The following is a 16,155-nucleotide window of genomic DNA, read 5'->3' as shown; positions in this document are numbered from 1 at the left end:
ATTGGATTATTTGTTCTTTTGAGTGTTGAGTGTTTTAAATGCTTTATATATTTTGGATACTAACTCTTTATCAGATATGTCATTTTGTCATTTGCAAATATCTTCTCCCAGTCCTATGCTGCCTTTTAGTTTTATTGTTTCCTTCCCTATGCAGAAGTTTTTTTTTTATTTTAAGTGGTTCCAATAGTTTATTTTTGCTTTTGTTTCCCTTACCTAAGAAGATACATCTAGAAAGAAGTTGCTATAATCAATGTCAAAGAGATTACTGCCTATCTTCTCTTTTAGGATTTTTATGCTTCAAATATCATATTTAAATCTTTAAGCTATTTTGAATTTATTTTATGTATGGTGTAAGAAAGTCGTCCAGTTTCATTTTTTGCATGTGGCTGTCCAACTTTCCCAACACCATTTGTTGAAGAGATTATCTTTTTCCCATTGAATATTCTTTCTTGCTTTATCAAAGATTAATTGGCTATATAATTGTGGGTTCATATCTGGGTTTTCTAATTTGTTCCATGATATACATGTATATTTTTGTGTCAGTTCCATACTGCTTTGATTAAAAATAGCATTTTTACTGTGATAACATATACACAAAATGTATCATTTTAACCATTTCTGTGAGTGCAATTCAGTGGCATTAAGTACCTTTCCAATGTCAGTCAACCATTACAGGATCTATTTCCAAAATTTTTTCATCATCTCAAACAGAAACTGCATCATTAAACAATTTACTACTCTTCCCCCCTCAGGCCCTGGTAACTTCTGTTCTACTTTTTGTTTGTATGAATTTTCCTTAAATTCCTACACACAAATAAAGCTTAAATCACAAACTATCTGATATGGCAACAGGCAACTGCATATCCACACGAGGAAGATTGAGGTATATCCCTTCCTCACGTGTATACAAAAACTATAGCAAAAACACAAAATAATTTTGTAATCTTGTGGGAGAAATGGCCTCCAAAGTAAAAAGGAGAAACCCAGCAGCCATAAAGAAAATACTGAGAAATGTGACAACTTAAAAGCTTCCATGCTACATCATAAACAAAGAAATGCCAAGTAACAGTCAAAGAGAATAAATCTGCAATATGGTTAACAAATATAGAATCAGCAGCCAAATTATATAAATATTCCTTACAAATAAATTAGGAACAGATAACCCAATTAAGAAAAATGAGGAAAGGACACAAGCAGATTATCTGCAAAAAAAAAAACTGTAAGTAAATACATGTAAAGATGGCCTCCCTTACCAAAAATCTGAAAAATGCAAACTGAACCAGCAAGACTCCTCATTCATCACAGTGGCCCAAAGTGCAGTCTGATAGCACCCTACTCTGATTGGGAGTGTGAAGGAGAAAGCAACATTCTCCAACACTTTGGGAGGAGGGCATAATAAAATCTTTTTTTTAATGACAATCTCACAATATTTGCCAAATTTGAAATGCACTTGTCATTCTATTCAATAATTTCACTTGAAAGAACCTATCATAGATGATCATGGAAATATTTGCCATCAGAGTCAAAGATAAGGTGGAAACCATGTAAGAACTTGGTACAGCCTAAATAAATACCCATCGATAAGAAAATAGTTACATAAATAATGGTATAGCTCATCATATAGTAGCTACAGTAGCTACAATGGATGTATCAGATCCACCTGTGCTGATACAGAAGGATTATGATACATTGTTGAGCGAAAAAAAATTAAGTCACAAAATAACATCACAGTAACTTGTAAAAAGATGTCTTTGTATTTTTTAAATGCAAAAAGTCTCTCTAGGCATATATGTTTATGTCTATATATGTTTATAACTCACAGAAAATTGTCTAAAAGGATAAACAAAAGACTGAGAAGAGTAGGAGTAGAAAGGAAGGTTTAATGGAATTTTACAGTTTTATTCTATATGTTTCTGTGCTGTTTTAATTTTATGAGGTGTCTATTATCTCTATAATTAAAAATACAAAAGAAGTGAAAAATGCACAGAAAGGGAAGGGACCTCACCTGCTCTGGGCTCATGTACCGAAGAGTTCCTTTATTACTTGTCCGATTTGCAAAATCTTTCAAGGATGTCACAAGTCCAAAATCTCCAATCTTTATGTGTTTTGTATCTACTAAAAATATGTTTCCTGGCTACAGAAAAAAAAACATTATTTAATTTATAGGTATCACTTTCAACAGACTGTTATACATATCCAAATCATATTTAACAAGGGCTATTTTTATATTTCCTATAAGGCATTTACCCTTACACAGGTAACCCAAAACAGGATACTTAATATCACAGGTCTTTAAAGTGCCAGCTGAGGAAGTAAGAGACTTCTCTGTCAGCAGAGAAGGCTTCAGGCATAGCTGCCTTCAAATGTCCGAAGAGATGTTTAGTGGATGGTGGATTCACTCTGCACAGTACCAGGGGATGGATCCAGGGCAAGAGGTGGAAACAACCAAAAGGCTTGCTCTAATACATCCTAATATACTAATAATGTGGTCCAAAGAATGGGAATTTGAGAGCTCCATCTCAGGGAGTATTCAAGGTGGGGCTGGATACTGACTTGGTAGAAATGTTGCAAATATGAGTCCAGGATCTGTGGGGGTTTGAAGTAGAAGCCCTTCAGATCTCTAAGTTTGAGATTCTCAGAATGAGTCTCTTCTCAACAGTGCTGTTAAGATACTGGGTGCAGAATTTCTCCTGGGGATTTCCTTGATGTCAATTTCTCCAGCCCACTGGCTGGCACTTCTTAACAAACATACTCCCTCTGTCCTTGAAGGCAGGCCACAGGAACTGGAAGCTCATAACTAGCAATGAAGTTACTTCCGTCCACATACATAACTCTCTAAGCAGGCTGAAAAGAGTGTGGGGGGGAGGTGGGGACAGAATGGGGTGTGTTCATCCTATTCTGGAACTTTGTAGAAGGTATTGACCAACATTCTCATGCCCATGAAAACAGGAAGGTTGTTGATAAAGAGATTAATATTTTGCCGTTCTTGGCGCAGCTGGCTGGCTCAGATGGTGAAACATGCATCTCTTGATCTCAGAGTTGTACGTTTGAGCCCCACATTGGGTGTAGAAATTGCTTAAAAATAAAATCTTTAAAAATTTATATTTGTCACTTTTGAAAAGGCAACTTTGAATCAATCCAATGTTGAGCCCTACGAAAACATGAAGACTCCGGAAGGTAAGTGATACTCATGAGAGGGCCTAGCAAAGGAACTGACAGGGAAGAGACCATAAAACCAAGAAGGCTGAAAGAGGAGCTTCCAAAAAGCTGACCTGGAAAGGCTATGCAGAAATTAGTAGCTAGATTAGAGTACTAACAATTAGATTGGAATTTACTGCCAATAATATAGATGGAAAGCTACAGATGCCCGTGGGGTAGGTATAGAAAGAAAGCATACCAGTGTAGTATTCAAGTGACAATGTAGGAATAGGTTGGGTTGTAAGTGCAACTGCTCTTCCCGCATATGTCCATAACTTGACTCTGAGAAACAGGAGATTATATATACGATGCTTCTAAATATATAAGCTGGATGAGACTAATAAAAATATCAGATCACTTGTTTACAGTTCATTAAAAAGAAAAATAAAAAAATAAGGTCACATTTTCTCTAATCAGTTATGCTATGATAAGAGGGGGAAATTGCAAACTTTATAGGTATAAGGGCTGAATCCTCAGGCCAAAGATGACCAAAGAGCCCGGGCCTACAGAGGGGAAGAACCCCCAGAAGCTTTTCCTCTAGAAACCTCTATGTCCTTCACCAGTGTCTTCATCTAGTTTTTTTCCATTTTGCTGTAAAATCTTTTTTTTTATTACTGAGGTATAATTAACATATTATATAAGTTTCAGATGTATGATGTAATGCTTTGATGGTCTAATTCTTAAGATTCTGACAGAAAGCGGTAAATGCTGGTAGACTTTATACAACAGGGACTTCCTTGGGTGAAGACCGTTGTCTGCCAAAACCACTGCTGGTATTTTCTGACACTTTACAGAAAAAGGTGCACACCTTGCTGGCATCTTCTCTCAGATGTGAGAAAGCAGCAAACATAGCAGTGAAGTTAAAGAAGTTAAAGAGAGTCAAGAAGGCTCAGGAGTATTAAAATCTTGCCTTTGAGCTACTGCAGACATGGACAAAACACTGTCTGCACACAGACACAGGAGGAGAACACCCCATGACACAGGGCACAGGCAGTGTGGGACACAAGAGAGCTGGCACAAGAGGCAGTAGGGAAAGGAACCACCAATCAGCACCAGTCAGTGTCCTGAATTCATCCAGAGGGGGGCCTGGGAGTTAATACCCAAACTTCTGCATTTATTTGCAGATTACTTTATAAGTAATTGTGCTTAATTTTTTTAACTAAACATATGATCATTCCAAAGTAAAGGTATAGCCATTCTAAATATTCTTTTGAACACAGTTTTTATAACACTCCAACTTTAAAATGCACCTTGAAGATATTGTTAAAGAAAGATGGAATCAGGGGCGCCTGGGTGGCTTAGTCGGTTAAGCGCCTGCCTTCAGCTCAGGTCACCATCCTGGGATCCTGGGATCTAGCCCTATATTGTGCTCCCTGTTTGGCAGGGAGTCTGCTTCTCCCTCTCTCTCTCTCTCTCCCTCTCCCCACTTGCTTGTGCTTTCTCTCTCATGCTTGCTTTCTCTCAAGTAAATAAATACAATCTTAAAAAAACAAAAACAAAAACGAAGAAGAAAGAAGAAAGAAAGAAAGAAAGAAAGAAAGAAAGAAAGAAAAGAAAGAAAGAAAGAAAGAAAGAAAGAAAGAAAGAAAGAAAGAAAGAAAGAAAGAAGAAAGAAAGAAGGAAAGAAAGAAAGAGAGAAAGAAAGAAGTATGGAACCAAGTGGATTCCAACACAAAGGCCTCTTAGCCTCCAGCTCCTGGGTAAACCAAAGACACAATATCTTTTATGGGCAAATTATTCCTATCTAGGCCCAACAACTCTATACACAGGTGCTTCTTTTTCTCTTTTGCTTCGTTCCTCATTCCTGACTATTGTAGATGCGCAGGGTAAGCAGACAGCCAAGATCCATGTAGACAGGGTGTTTCAGCCAGATCCAGAGTGATCAGGAAAGGTTACGTAAAGAAATTGAGACCAAAGAAGACAAACAGAAGAGTGATCCATGCAAGAAGAATATGAACAAAGACTCAGGATTCAGCATGGCTAGTTTGTGATGGAAGTAGGCATATTATAGGGAAGAAAGACTGGGGGAGACTGTGAAAAGCTGTTCTGTCCCTTCTTTCATTTTGATGAGAAGGTAAAATAGGAAAACAGCTCATCAGACCATGAACGAAGCTAGAAAGCCAGCAGAAAATAAAAATACAAAGGTATGCTATGTGTACCAAGTTTTGGATTACTACATTTTTCCCATTATGGGGTAGAAACATCTAGCCAACTGCAGAGCAAATTCTAGACTCTGGACCCCAGTAGCTTTGACTGCCCTCAAGAGTAATGACTGAGAAATTAAGAGAACCATGTTCCCAAAGCCAGTCACCAGAGTCTCTTCTGCTTCTCAAACTAGCCTGAGTAGCAACAGAGGTCCCAGGGACAGAGTGGCCCGTTGGCTGTGCTAGCCACAGTAATGATTTTGAAGCCACAACTGTTCAGCTTACTAAAGCTATTGGTGTTTGCAACTGGAGTATGAAAAGCAGCCAGACAGCAGCAGAAGTGAACAAGCTCCTTCCTAGAGAGCTCATTCCAATTGTCTCAATAACTTCATTTGTTCTGGACATCTTCTTGAGTGGTGCTGTGGAATGGTGTTTGGGGCAAGTTCTAGATCCATTGCTAACTTTAGAGGATCAGAGATATTATTTCCTCAGGGCTGTCAATTCTAAAACTAGAGAAGATCAATTTTTAAATTATTAAATCATATTTACCAAATCTGAAGAGTACATTTTCCATTTACCTTAAGGTCTCTGTGAATTAGCTGTTTGATGTGTATATAATTCACACCTGCTACTATTTGTTCAAATAATTCCAGAACCAAAGGTTTGTCTTGTTTCTTGCCTCTTCTGTTGTCAATCCATTGCTCCAATGTTCCTTTATCACAGAATTCCATTTGGATGAAAAGGCACTTAGTTGTTGTTCTGGATATAAAATTCACAGTACAAGTAGCAATAAAAATAGATTATTAAAAATAATCTTTCTTTTTTTAAAGTATACTTTATCTCCTTAAGAATCCCAAAATATACCTCAAAACAGAAATCTAATATAATAACCTTGAATCAAAGTACAACAAATCATTTTTTATTTAAATGAGTTCCTAAAGTCCAGAGCTGTATTTGTTAATAACTACTTTATAAAGTATGAGCCTAAAAAAATAAAATAAAAAAATTAAGTATGAGCCTGCCTTTTCTTTCATGATGAAGAATCTTTGATCACCTTTGCTAATAGATAGGAAGAGGAACATTAATACAGTGGAACTAAAGAAAGCCAAAGTTCATTTCTACATAAAGTAAACCTGGAACATTTTAATTCACTATCAATTACTGAGCATCTGTTTCATGAAAGGCACAGAACAGGCATCTAGAGATGAAAAAACAAATTAGATACCATCCTTGCTGTCATGGGGGTTATGGTTTAATGAGAGAGAAATACAGGAAAAACAAATAGAAAACAATTGCGTAAGGATAGGTTCTCAAAGAGAAGTGCCAATAAATTGCTATGATATACCTGTGAGGACTGATTTTGCTAACTGCTTTTATGTTGCTTTCTAAACTAGGTTGTCTTCAAAATTAATTTATATTCTTTGAACTGATGTTGGCTACATAGGAAGAGAAAGCCAAGAATTTGCTGAAAGCTGAAGAAGTTCTGTTTGTGTACTGATGGTCAGTAACTCCTGAAACTAATGATAAAGCTCTCGATTACAGGGGTGGAGCCTGGGCTGGAGTCAGGAGTGGAGGAACAAACAGGCCCTCAATGTCCTCAGGATTCCAGTGAGGACAGTACCCCACAAACACTGGCTGACTCTCAGACGGAGACGCCAGGTCTTTAGAACCCTCCAGTCCTTTGTCAGGAGCTTGAGACAAAACATGAGTGATGTGAGGTGGGGTACCTCCATCACAGATCATCGTCTTAAAATTATTTTCAATGCCAACCCTTCCACCATAAGTGGTGTGGCTGTATTTATGAGAGACCCCTAGGAGAGCTTAGCTGGCTCAGTCGGTAGAGCATGTGATTCCTGATATCAGGGTTGTTGAGTTCAACCCCTATGTTGGGCATGGAACCTACTTAAAATATAAAAAATTAAAAATAAGAGAGACACCCCCACCCCCACCCCTTGACTACCCCCCCCCACCAAGCAGGAGCCTCTGAGAAGGACAGAAAAATGAAGGCAGCTGAGGAGGTTCTTCCAGCTGTTGGCATTTATAACATGTTCACAAAGTTGCCTTTGCAGCCTGGCCTGAAGTTGGGGCATGTGAGCAAGGCTACACATTAAATGTTGGAGATATAAAGGCTAAACCTGAGATTCTGAAAATAGCTGAGGACAATAAAAAAAAAAAAATTGAAGCAAGCCTGGAGCAAGGAAGAGGAGGAACAAAAAGATTATTCATTGTTCCCTTACCTGGTGAGTAGAGACATCATAGTGTCTCAGTGTTTGTGATATTAAATGTAATCATTAAACATTGTATGGTCTCATTCATTTGGGGAATATAAAAAATAGTGAAAGGGAATAAAGGGGAAAGGAGAAAAAATGAGTGGAAATATCAGGGAGGGAGACAGAACATGAGAGACTCCTAACTCTGGAACTCTGGGAAACGAACTAGGGGTGGTGGAAGGGGAGGTGGACGGGGGGGGGGGGGGGGGGGGGGGGGGGGGGGGGGTGGTGACTGGGTGATGGGCACTGAGGGGGGCATTTGACGGGGTGAGCACTGGGTGTTATTCTATATGTTGGCAAATTGAACACCAATAAAAAGTAAATTTATAAAAAATAAAAAATAAATTAAATAAATTCAAAATGGATTAAATACAAAAAATAAAATAAAAAATATAAAAATAAATGTAATCATTAATGGCCTTATCCGGTGGCCCACACATAGTAAATAACAGCTTCCTCCATCCTACTAGGGCTATGAGAATTCTTTTTAGTTACCTTGAAGGATTTACGCTGTCCTCAGGATTGTAATCTTCCCCAGCCCAGCAACTACGGTAGTGCACGATATTTACGTGATCAAGCGCTGCCAAAGCTTTTACTTCCCGTTCTACCTTCTTGCTGTAAATAAACAGGGAACATAAGAGTGTCATTATACATTCCTGTAAAAACTACAAGTCGAGTAACAGAAGACAACTATGTATGCTCCCATATTAAAACAGTGGCCATGGTTCTCACACCGAGTGTTTAGAATGGAAGCCAGGAGCACTCAAAAGGAAAAAAGTGAACACACACAAAAAAATGTAGCTGTTCTCACTCTCAACGTAAGAGAAAGAGCAGTGACCTAATTAATTATAAATATCAATTTAAAAGTCATCTGTAGTAGACTTTGAAATGACAGTCATGCAATTTTTGGTAGCTAATTCACACATCGTATTTTGTTTAGACCTGTTTTAAAATCACTTTGGATTTCACAGGCAAATCCTATTTGGGCAGCAAGGGTAACCCAGGCCACATGAAGAGCCTAAATCAGAATTTTCAGTGTGTAACAAAAATACACAAAGGAGATCATCTATGCGGAGAAAGTGTGACTGCACCATACATGTGGGAGCTTTACAGGCATGTGGAGGCAAGAGCTGAGACAATTCTACGGTATACAGAATAAATGAATTTGAGATGTCAAGGATGAGAAAGGATAAGCAAACATTTTATAACTCCATTTTTTAATTTGAAAAGTTCTACATGATATAAAATTTCCAAAAATAAAGGAAGAAAAACTACTCACACATCAACAGTCCTAATACAGTCAGTTATTATTTTGGATTATTTCTTATCATCTTTCTTCATACATATGTTTATATACTTGTAATTATAGAATAGAATTTGTAATCTATTTTTCCACATAACAGGTTATCTTTACCATTTTCTTTGTTATGCATTCGGTATAACAATCATATATAAACTTTTTGATGTTAAAATTTCAAAAGTATAAAAAAGCCAAACAAATAGTGTCATGAATCGCTACCTCGCCATCACTCAAATGAAACAGTTATTAACTCCTGGCCAGTATTGTTTCATCTATGCTCTTACCCATTTCTTCATCTTCCCCAGATTACTCTGAAGCAAATTCCAGCATCGTATCATTTCATGTGCAAATGTTTTCAGTATATAAGCCTCATTTTTAAAAACTACAAATAGCCGTTGAGCAGAGTAGAAAACAAAACATACTTAATCATTTCTTCATTGCTGGACATTTGGTGTCCAGCATTTTTTTTCACTGTGATAAATGACACTGTGATTTACATCTTCCTGTATAACTTCCTCCATAGTTAATTTGGATAATATCCATAGAATAGGTTCCCAGACAAGAAATCCATGGGTCATGGTGTATAAATATTCCAAGTATATTTTTAACTGCGCTATTCCAATTTATGAAGCCACTAAAAATGTCCAAAATACTGTGCCTTTATCATTGGTTAAGTATTTACCATTCAAAAAAAATGCTATTGAGTGGAAGGAATAATACTTCATTCTTATCAAACAAAACAATGTGAAAAGAGGGGCACTTAGGTGACTCAGCTGGTTAAGCATCTGACTCTTGGTTTTGTCTCCGGTGGTGGGAGTGAGCCCTGTGTTAGGCTCTTAGAAACAGGTTTATTTGGCTGAGATAAGGAGTGGCTAGGACTCCATGTCTGCTTCTCCTTTGCTCACATCATTTTCCTCAGCTCATGTCCCTTTCCCATCTCCCCTGGTCCCTGAGGAATAGGTCTGCCAAGTTACACATAGTACAACTGTCAGAAAAGAACAAGCAAGACTGGTGAACTGATAAGCATGTAATTTAATACCTTCTTACCCTTGTGCTCTCTTTTCTGAAGGAGTTCTGCTATTCAGCATGGGAGGGGGTGTAAATAGGTGCAGCTAATATATAAAATAAATATGGGTGGCTCAGTGGTTGAGCACTAGGGGTCCCGGGATCGAGTCCTGCATCAGGCTCCCCACAGGGAGCCTGCTTCTCCCTCTGCCTATGTCTCTGCCTCTCTCTCTCTGTGTCTCTCATGTATCATAAAAATCTATATATACGGGGAGCAATGGGCTATAGTGGAACACAGTGGACTGGCATTCCAGAGAACAAGTTCTCAATCTCCACCCTGTGAACTCTACCTCTGAAACTAATATTATACCATATGTTCAGTAATTGAATTTAAATAAAATAAAATTTTAAAAATAAAGAAATCTTCACCTTGTTACCATAGTAGGTGTCCAAAGATGGTTATCAATTACTTTCCTCCTCATTCCCCACACATGCATCCACTCCTCAGATTAAAAGGTAGAGTCTATTTGCCCTCCTGCCCCTGAGCCTAGGCTGCGCTTAGTGATTTTGTTTAAAACAATATAATAATCAGAAAAAAGACAATCATCATATGGTTTCACCCATATATGGAATATAGAAAAAGTGAAAGGAACTCTAAGGGAAAGGAGGGAAACTGACTGGGGAAAAACCAGAGAGGAAGACAAACCATGAGAGACTCCTAACTCTGGGAAACAAACTGAGGGTTGTTGAAGGGGGGGAGAAGAGGGGGATAGAGTAACTGGGTGACAGGTACTAAGAAGGGCACTTGATGGGATGAGCACTGGGTGTTATATTTTGGCAAACTGAATTTAAATTACGTATTTTTAAAAATAAAATAAAACCAATATAACGTGGAACTTCCAAGACTAAGTCAAAAGTAGTCTTTGTTGTTGCCTTTTGGGATGACTTGCCCTGGGGACAATCCCTCTTGGAACCCAGCCACTGAATTGTGAGAAGCCCAGGTGACCTAAAGAGGCCATGTGGAGGTGCTCTGATTAATAGTCCTAGCTGAATTTCCAGCCCATAGCCAGCATCGACCATTAGCCATGTGTGACAACCATCCCTAGCCAAGCTTTCTCATGACTTCTTTTTAAAAAAGATTTTATTTATGTATTTGTGAGAGAGAGAGAGAGAAAGAGAGAGAGGCAGTCCACAAGCATGAGAGCAAGGAGCCTGGTGTGGGGCTTGATCCCAGGACCCTAAGACTGTAAGCTGAACCAAAGTCAGACACTTAGCCACTGAGCCACCCAGGCATCCCTAAACTTTCTGATCACTTCTGACTACAAATGCACAATATATCCCATGTAAGGATGGTGCAGATGAGCACAAACAACTAAGAGGAATGTGACAGATAATAATATCTGTTGTTTTTCAGCCACTATGTTTTGGAGTGACGCATTATGCAATAACAGGCAAACAGGATGGTTACCAACTATCTTTTACCTTTGGCAAATCAGTTCACCTCTTCAAGTCTTAGCTTCCTAATCCGTAAAATAAAGAGAGAAGACCAGAAAATCTCAATGTAAGCTAGACGATTCTATAACTTCAATTTTCAACAAGACAGGATCAAAAGAATGATCAATGGTATATCCATTTTTTTATTGAAATAACCGCAGTTAAGTGAGGTCATTTCAGAGTAAGCCAAGCTTCTGATGATGGAGTGGCATTTTTAAGGAACACTAGAAAAAAGTAAATAATATGCTAATGAAGAAGAGAGAGACATAAAGAGTATTACAGGTTCACACATCTTCTCATTCAAAGAAACAAACATTTACTACTTACTCGCTATCGTATTTAACACGTTTAATAACATAAATCTTCCCATCAATTTTGTGTTTTGCTTTGAAAACTTGACCATATCCACCTGAGCCAATTGGTTCTATTTCTGTAAAATCACTGGCAAACCTTAAAAGATAAATGTCATTGTTATTCTGAGTTCAATGGTCACTGCCCATGCACCCACCCAACCCTTCCACTTCCTCTTAGTGTCATTGACAGAATGGACTGTATAACAAATATGACTCTCCCCTTCTAAATAAAAAGAGTTGACTCCACAGAAATTCTTGAATCACAAAGTGGTAGTTTCTCCTGCTCCTGCTCCCAACATAACAAATCACTCTGGTAATTACATTCAATTCTGGCTCTACAAAGCCATGATAAAGAATCTGATAACATGTTTAAAACTTGAGAAAGAAGCACCATATTAGCTACCACCAAGTTTTCATAAGAGACATGACCATGTTCTCTGAGCCTACCTACCTTTGTAACTACTTGGCTGTCCCCTCTCCCTCCTTCCCCACACTCCATCATTAAGCCCTGCCAATTCTACTTCCATCACTGTTGTGTGTGTCCACTTTTCCCCATCTCCAGCATCTTCACACTAATCCAAGCTTCCTCCAGAACTCTGCTGGCTTGGACACTTCCTCTCCTTCCTTTGCTCCAATCCATGAGCCACACAGCAAGCAGTGTGAAAAATTCTGATCATGTCTCTCTATTCCAGACTCTCCAATAGCCTCCTTTTGCACTCAGCAAGCCCCAGAAAGTCCTTAGATGGCCTACAAAGGGTCTTGTGCTTTCATCCCCAGATCACCTCATGGCACCATGCTCTTGCTCACTGCACCTCAGGCACCCAAGCTTCTGCCCCTTGAACATTCACATACCTTTTTTACCTTCACTTTCCCACATGCTCTGCTCTTTCAAAGCCATATACCCCACCTCCCTTTGCTAACTCATCCTCCAGGTGCTCCCACATGGGTGACCCCAGAGAAAGTCCTGCCTCACCCCTGTACTAAATCCAAGGGTTCTATTTCCATTTCTTACCACACTGTTGCTTTTCCTTCAGACCTCTGACCGTAGATTGTAATTACAGATTTTTCATGTAATTATCATCCCCATAAAACTCTGAGGGCGGAAGCTGTTTCTATTTGTTCCTACTATAAATCCAATGCCCATCACAGTGCCAGGTATGTGGCACTTATTGAATGCTTTTATTGATTCTTTATTGTTTTTTTAAACTTGTATTCAATGTCCTCCTGTTGCAAACAGGCTCAAACCCAAACACATAATCTACCACAAGAGGAACCTCTTTTCAAAATGAAATCTGGAATGGAGCTGAAACATGGAAAACAGACTCAACTGGATCTACTCGGATTCCTGCAGGAGTCTTTTTTTTTTTTTTAATTGCTGGTTTACAAAAATATTTACCTTCAATATTAAAAACTTCCATGAATGTCAGAAAAATTCACATTAAGTAACACATAGATCTGCATTTACCACATTCCATTTGGATTCCTCTAAATGTGACTTCTCCAAAAGACACTTATCTTTTGTGGGTCTGACTACTAGTTTAAAAATTAAACTGTTTGGGGAGAAATATAATTTAACCTGGCTGATATATGAGTCCCCACAGACACTTTTATCGAATGAGCAAATATATCTTTAAACAGATTCTTTTTTATACGTTCCCCTCTTACCTGCCTTCCACTGTGTACTTGTGTTCTTTGGTCATAGGAGAGCTAAAGGTAGGTGCTAAAGTTCTAAAATGTAAGAGAAGAATACAAAACTCAAGTAAAACTGAAATAAAATATAACTTTATGTCATGTGCTAGTTTTTCTTATACTTTGAGTCAACTAATAGAATTACTAGATAGAAAGTGTTAACCTTTTCCTTTATAAAATATACTTATAGTTCTCCTCTGTCCACTAATAATGTTTCATTCCTTTTCTGATTCCTTTTTTTCTTTTTTTTTTTTTTTGCCAATATTCATTGTTGGTGTGCCACCAGCCTCTCCTTTCATCTCTACAGACTCAAAACCAAAGGAAATATATCTCCTTACACCATTATTCTGGTCATTTTCCCTTTGTACTTTATTCCTGACTGGTGGTGAGCCTCCTGCTATGGGAAGTTCAAACCTCACTTAAAATTAAACATACATTCAAACTGCAATCTTCCCCCAAAACTCTCTAGTCTTGGACTTCCTTCACACCAACAGTGCCATGGTTTCTGTCTGTGTCTCATTCATGAGGACCAATCCTCAAATCCTTTCTCCTTTGCCTCTTCTTCACCTAGTTTATGGAATTCTATTCCCTCAAATCCTGTCCTCTCTTCCCATACAGTCCGTCTTGCAAATTCTCCTCATCCCTCATCACTGCCATGATAACCATGGCCAACAGCTAGATCATCATACACATTTACCTCTCTTCTCTCCACCCAAATACCCACATCAGGATGTTTCCTTAACACATCTCCCACTGTTCAGAACATATTGGTGGCTCCTAATGGCTTCTATGGCCATCTTGCCCTCATTGATGACTTATAGTTATGCCCTTCTTTTCTCTTCAGTTCAAGAAACCAACCCACTATCATTTATATAACATTTGATCTTTTTCTTTTCTTACCCAAGTCATTATGCCATCTCTACTCCTATCTGCAAAATAATGCACTTCTCTGGAAAGTGCCTTACCAAGTTCATGTCTATCAACCTTGCCCAAAATAATGCCCATAACCAGCGTCTCTAGCGATACCCCACAGGACTTTGATCTAAGGTGCAGGGGATACATACATTCAAAGATTTCTCTACGTATTTAAAACCATTTGTTTGTAGATCTCAAGCTTTTTGTCATTCTTTTTTTTTTTCTTTTTTTTTTCTTTTTTTTTTTTCTTTTTGTCATTCTTAACCATACTTTCTACTTCTGAAATTTCAAAGAAAGGTATATAGTACTCTACAAATACTGAAGACTTAATAAATAAAGTTAACAAATGAAGTCTGAAATAAAACTTCATTTCAAAATACGTGCACTGCATCATGATACCCACCTTTTCACCTTCTTTTCACTGTATCTGGCATTGCTCTGTAACAAAAGGAAATGAAAGTTTCAGATGATTAAATCAATGATCTTGCTCTTCTTCCTCCTGTACTTCTAGATGATTCTGTGATTTTTTTTTTTTGTCCATTAGATTAACAGCCTCATCAACTTGTGTACTCTCATCGAGCCCTGCTTCTTAGCTTACTTGACTAGATCAATGTTCTCATCTGTTGGAACAATCAGACAGATAAGGCAGGAAGGACAAAAAAGCAATCACAGGGCAAGTTCAGAAGAAGCACTGATTTCATGGCCTTCCTGGTGACCCCCTGGGCCAGTGGGTCTCAACGAGAAGATGCACATCACTGTCCTCCACAGTGCTAAAGGCACAGATGGAGAGCTCAGGGATCTTGCCTAAAATAATTCCCCAAATGTTTCTGATCTGGTCACCAGTTAAATATGGCAATGCAAAAAAAAAAAAAAAAAAAAAAAAGAAAAGAAAGAAAGAAAGAAAGAAAGAAAGAAAGAAAGAAAGAAAGGATGGCAATGATATTTTCATTTTTAGCACAAATAATTTAATTTTAATATTTAGCAAAAAGGAGTCTTCGATATAGCTCAAAAATTAATTTCACATAGCTATACTTTATTCATATTTATTTTAATTCTGGTAGGTTTTGTAGTTTTGTAGTTTTACCAATTTGAATATGTTGACACAGAGCGGGGAACATCAAACTAAGATTTTTTGACCTTCTACCACCTACCAGCCTGTTTTGTGTGATGACTACACTATATTAACTTAGCTATTCTATAAACGGAAAATGTTTCTTAAATCTCTTCCTGTTACAAATGATGTTGCAAGAACATGCTTATATATACTTCTCTGTACATACATATGAGTGGTTCTCTAGTAAACAACTCCAGAAATGTAACTGCTTGAAGACATGGCATGCACATCCTCCATTTTTTTTTATTACATGTTGCCAAATTGTTCCCTGCAATAGTTGTACCAACTTAACATTTCCACTAGCATGGAGTAGTTATAATTGAACACAGCTGTGTCATCGCTTAGTATTTATTGCCAGACTCCAATTTTGCCACAGTAATGGGTTTAAAAGGTACCTGTTTTTTTTTTTTACTTTCCCTATTACTAGGCAGTAAAGCATCCTTTCATATTTTTGTTGCCTATTTGAGTATCTCTTCCCTGAACTGTTCATATCTTTTGTACATTTTTCTGAGTTGCTTTTCTTTTTCTTATTGATTTGTGTACAGTTCATTATAAATACGGCACTTGTGTAACACTAATTAACCATCAGCACAAAAATTATCTGACTTTTAAGTTTGGTTCTGATTTTTTTTAAACAGGAGCATACTGTATTGATGGACATTTTAAGCACTGT

General features: G+C 37.8%; 1 protein-coding gene across 3 annotated transcripts in view; it reads right to left on the bottom strand.

The window, feature by feature from the left end:
- The window catches only part of EIF2AK2 (eukaryotic translation initiation factor 2 alpha kinase 2), a 33,499-nt gene that overhangs the window by 5,927 nt on the left and 11,417 nt on the right, over positions 1-16,155 (bottom strand). For all 3 annotated transcript variants that reach the window (XM_041757238.1, XM_041757237.1, XM_041757239.1), the window contains exons 8-13: positions 14,772-14,806; positions 13,430-13,492; positions 11,739-11,861; positions 8,108-8,227; positions 5,921-6,101; positions 2,006-2,134 (exon numbers count right to left, since the gene is read on the bottom strand). In XM_041757238.1, the coding sequence (XP_041613172.1) occupies positions 2,006-2,134; positions 5,921-6,101; positions 8,108-8,227; positions 11,739-11,861; positions 13,430-13,492; positions 14,772-14,806 (651 nt within the window). The remainder of the gene's footprint in view (positions 1-2,005; positions 2,135-5,920; positions 6,102-8,107; positions 8,228-11,738; positions 11,862-13,429; positions 13,493-14,771; positions 14,807-16,155) is intronic.

This window comes from Vulpes lagopus, chromosome 5, assembly GCF_018345385.1.
Source record: "Vulpes lagopus strain Blue_001 chromosome 5, ASM1834538v1, whole genome shotgun sequence".
Taxonomy (NCBI): Eukaryota; Metazoa; Chordata; class Mammalia; order Carnivora; family Canidae; genus Vulpes; species Vulpes lagopus.
The sequence above is the reverse complement of the archived record's forward strand: the minus strand, read 5'-3'. Positions and strand labels throughout refer to the sequence as shown.